The sequence below is a fragment of the Theobroma umbraticum genome, unplaced genomic scaffold (assembly GCF_002168275.2).
Source record: "Theobroma umbraticum cultivar Fairchild unplaced genomic scaffold, ASM216827v3 scaffold_4.1, whole genome shotgun sequence".
NCBI lineage: Eukaryota > Viridiplantae > Streptophyta > Magnoliopsida > Malvales > Malvaceae > Theobroma > Theobroma umbraticum.
Window position 1 is genome coordinate 2,616,745 of NW_018397258.1, and position 4,536 is coordinate 2,621,280.

Sequence of the window (4,536 nt, forward strand, 5' to 3'; positions counted from 1 at the left end):
TGAGACGTTGTAGGGCTTGGACCATGTTCACATTGGGGAATATGGGCTGAACCATGTCTAGATGGTGAATAGAGACCAGCGGAGCAACAGGGTGGGCACCCAGGAGGCCCAAGAGGCTTCCGTACACATCATACTGATTAAAAACCCACAATAAAGAGTTAGCTAGTTATCATAATGAATACATATAAGATCTGAAATTAATCCTTAGTTTCTTCCAACAATTTCAGGATTGGCTTATCAGTGCTGTGACTTTGAAAAGTGGATTTATGGATAGAAAGAGAGGGCCACACCTTTGAACAAATTATGGAGGTAAATGTGGCCTAAGCCTTCAAATTTGTATGTCAACAAAAAGGGGAATGGTAGTTGAGTTCCGCCACAAATGTAATCAAATATTGACCAAAATTTTGAAACCAAGATTGTTTAACAGTAACAGCTAAAAAAAAACCCAACCAAGTCCCATCAATCTGTTCTCAAATGTTTGAATTGGTTCATCTACCCAATAACTAGAAGCACATGTTTCAACTGAACACGTGTCCATATACAAGATATGCAGAATAATTTCTTGTCGTCCACGTGGCTAGAGAACATGGTTAGGAACTTTAAGAAAACCAAAAAAGTTTTAACAAGGGCAGACAGAATACGGTAGAAAACGTTAATATGAAGCGACAAGTGTGATGGCGTGGTCCAATGTTTCGGAAAAACGGATAAAAATGACTGACTGCGGGACTGGCTTAGGTTTCACCGTCTTTAGACTTTGGTTTCGGAAGGGTCAATCAAAAAATTCATTGGGATGGACGGTGATGCTGGGAACATGTGACCAACAGGCTTGCAAAAGCTGTAGAAAGCTGGTGCCTATCAATGCCGTGATATGCGAGATAAAGAAGCCTAAGCACAAATAGTGTAAAATTTTGAAAAGAAAAAGGAAACTCCGAGGACCCAGATATCATGATAAACCCAAAAAAGAAGGGTTCTTTTTTTTTTTTGTTTTAATCTGATCAGCTGGTCCAACTTCGAATTATAGTATTATCTACCATAACTAAAACTTTTGTTATTGGTGGGATTAGGTTTTATTTATTTATATTTCTAGATAATAGGAAATAGACCACACCAAGTAGTGTATTAGCTAAAACAAAAACTAGATTTGAACTGCTCTCTTCAAATCAACTAACAAGAGTAAAGTACTGAGGAAATCATTATTCGTTAGTGAAGTACTGAGGAAATCATTAACTTTTCCAAACCGTGTCATGGACTCAGAACGGAACCAATTAGTCATGGCAGTAGTAAACAAGTTGGAAGTAGTAAAACGAAATCTTCAAACAATCGAATCATTCAATTTCTTGTTCCTTGTCATGTAGAGGAAGTAGAGAAACAGACAAACCTGGTGAAATCCGCGTTCCTTGGTGAGAGGAACTCCGAGCTCAGCCATGCAAGCGTGAATCCGATCATCAGAACCGTATAATCGTGGGTATCTCTGTATACACCTGTCTTGCATTTTTTCAAGAGCTTTAGCCAAGGGGTAACTGATGGCGAAACCTCCACCGCCATAAGCCATCCCGTAAGAAAAATTTATGTTCTGCAAATGACTCTCTGAAGAGCTCCCAATGTAATAAAACTGGTTATGATCATATTTAGATAAGACTCTGACCAAATTATCAGGCACAAAAAATGTATCATCATCTCCCATAACGAACCATCTCACATCTTCCAAGCCAAGCCGTAGAGTCTCGGAAACTATGCGGGATATCCTTATGGCAGAACGGTGGCCTTTCGGGTTCATGTACTTGAACTCGGAAGTATCCCTTGAGATCTTTATTGGTGGCAAAAGATGGTCGTCATCTCCATTTTCGACGGCCTTGTCTAACCAGACGATGCCGCGCATTTCTTGGGGTTTCCACCAGAGTTTGATGTAATTTTTCCGGTGATCCCACAAGCGAGCTGAGGCTGCAATGCCGAAAACTATGTGTTGAAGGCCAGTTTTTTCCTGGGGTTTTGGTTTTGGAGATGAAACAGGTGGGATTATATCTTGGTCAATACCATGAATGGTTTTGATGATTTTGAGTTCCTGATTAGATGAGTTTGAAACATTCGAGAAGCTCAGTGTGTAGAAGATGCAGAGAACAGAAATTAACAGGATGGAAGAAACTACTAACTTTGGGAAGGCCCATGGAATCGTAAAATGGTTTTTCATGTTTTGATCCCATAGAAAGTTTTCTTCCACCTTTGGCTTGTTTTTCATGGTTTCGATTCTGGGCTCAAGAAAGAGCAAAGGCCAAAACAAAAAAGGTACCAAAAAAGATTAAAAAAGAAAGAGTGGAAGAAAAATTAGACCCTAGTCCTTAGATTCTGGTGTTGAAGGATGTGCCAATCTAATCCTAGCCTCCTAGCTCTAAGACCCAAAGTTGATCTATACGGTACGAACTTAAGGAGGAAGAGGAAAGAGACAGAGAGGGAAAGGGCGAGAGAAATATTGAAAGCTGAAGCAGCAAGGTTTGGCTTATAAAGAAAGTCCCTGTGGAAGCCAAAATGGCAGGGGCTTTTCAGAAGAAACCCTCATGTACAGCCCCTTTGCTCTTTTCTGTTTCCCCCTTTTGCTTTTTTTTTTTGTTTGTTTTTTTGCATTCCTAACTTACTCTTATCTATAAAAATAAAAATAGATTAAGTTGCCATCCAATTAGATATCTAAATTAGATTTCAAATTGGTTTTACTACTTGATTTGCAAGTGCTTATGAACCAAATAAATGTTAAAAAAAAAAACCAGAAGAGTTTTGTAATGTCAAGGCAAGTTATGGAAATTGACTCTGAAATTAAATATAATAAGGGTCTTTGTTTAAAGAGAAAAATATGGAAATTTTAAGAGTAACAGACCATGGTGATGAAAGCTTAAAAGGTTGAGAGTTTTATTCTCATCAAGTTCATAAAACAAAAGGAATTACAAAATTCCCAACTTAGTATATTTAAAGTTTGAAATGATAAAGTAGAACCGTAATAAAATGTTTAGCACTTACTAAACTTTACCCATTATATAAATTTAAACTTTATTTTTTAAATAACAAAATTATGTATTGATTATTAAACTAAATATTTGAACGTATAATTTATATATTTTGATATCGTAAATTGATTTCTCAATATAATAATTTGTGAAATTGTTGACATTTTAAATTTTTATGAAACAAGTTCTCTATAATAATTTTTACTCCGACTAGGTTTACTATAAGATTCATTTATTGCAACCTGTAGCTGTGAGAGTTTGATGCAGTTCACGTCGATATCAATGTGATTCATCAAGCTTTGGGGTGATGGTACATTGGAATCTGACTCTTTATCTTTAGTAATGTTTGGATATGGAGTTGGAGGGGATTGATCCAATATTTGAAAAGCAATTTTCAAATTAATTAGATTGGATAAACTTAACATTGTTGTTGATCACGTTAATTAGCATTTATGGTGGTCAATTAAATTCTTACGATTTTTATTTTTAATTAAAGTAAGAAAGTATATTTCAATTTTTAAAAATTAAAAAAAAAGCGGGTGCTATTGTTTCTTGCAATTGGATTTACTTTTATTTAATTTTTATTTTAAAGTTAAAGTTTTTTTTGCTTTTTCCTTTAATTTGCAAGCAAGGGAGCACATCAAGGGAAGCATTATCTAACTTTCCTATCTCGTTGCTAATGCCAGGTAATTTTCATAAAATTCTTATTATTTTTTTACATAATATAGAAAAAAATTATAAATTAGGAAGAAAAATTCAAGTAAATTTTATTTTATTATTATGTTCAATTAAATTATTACACTTTCATTTTAAATTCAAATCTTTATAATTAATAGTGAATTATTATTAAGAATGATACTGATCATTTTATGTCATAAAATATTGATGTTAGCAATAGAGGGTAATGTAATTATATGGCTCAAAATTTTTAAAAATTTTTATTATCTATATATATTAATGGCCCTTCCAAAATTTTTAGAATTTTTTATTTATTATATATTTTTTAATGGTCTCTTTCAAAATTTATGGAATTATTTATTTACTATATATTTTTAATGGTTCCCTCAAAATAAATTTTTTATTTTTATATAAATATAAATAAAAAATAATAAAATAACTTCATAAACTCTACGTAATTTTACCCTAATTTAAATTTCTTCACACCTCTTTCTCCCTTTTTCTTTGACTTTTTTTTGTTTAATTTTTGCTTTAGTCTTTTCTTTGTAACTCACTATTAAAATACATTTCATTGTTTAAAAAAAAAATTATGAATTTCTGAGCTTGGATAAGAAATGACGGAAACCGCTCACCATCATTGTGTAAATTAAAAGGAGGTAAAGTTTTCTTTTATTTGTTTTCTATTCATATTATTTAACTATTTATATATTTAACCATTGTGAAAAATCTTATATATCGTATTTAACTATTTTTATTTTATATATTATAATTTTATATTTAATATTTTAAATTTAAATAAAAATAAAATAATAATATTGCATGTTGACTACCCATTGATTCGGATCTAATCTTAGTTTTTTTTTTT

General features: G+C 32.5%; 1 protein-coding gene across 1 annotated transcript in view; it reads right to left on the reverse strand.

Moving 5' to 3' along the window:
• LOC110413282 (fringe-like protein) overlaps positions 1 to 2,504 on the reverse strand; it is a 2,647-nt gene extending 143 nt beyond the window's left edge. Inside the window, exons 1-2 of the mRNA XM_021424046.1 lie at positions 1,379 to 2,504; positions 7 to 133 (exon numbers count right to left, since the gene is read on the reverse strand). Coding sequence (XP_021279721.1) covers positions 7 to 133; positions 1,379 to 2,236 — 985 coding nt within the window. The 5' untranslated portion in view covers positions 2,237 to 2,504. The remainder of the gene's footprint in view (positions 1 to 6; positions 134 to 1,378) is intronic.
• Between the last annotated feature and the right edge of the window lie 2,032 nt (positions 2,505 to 4,536).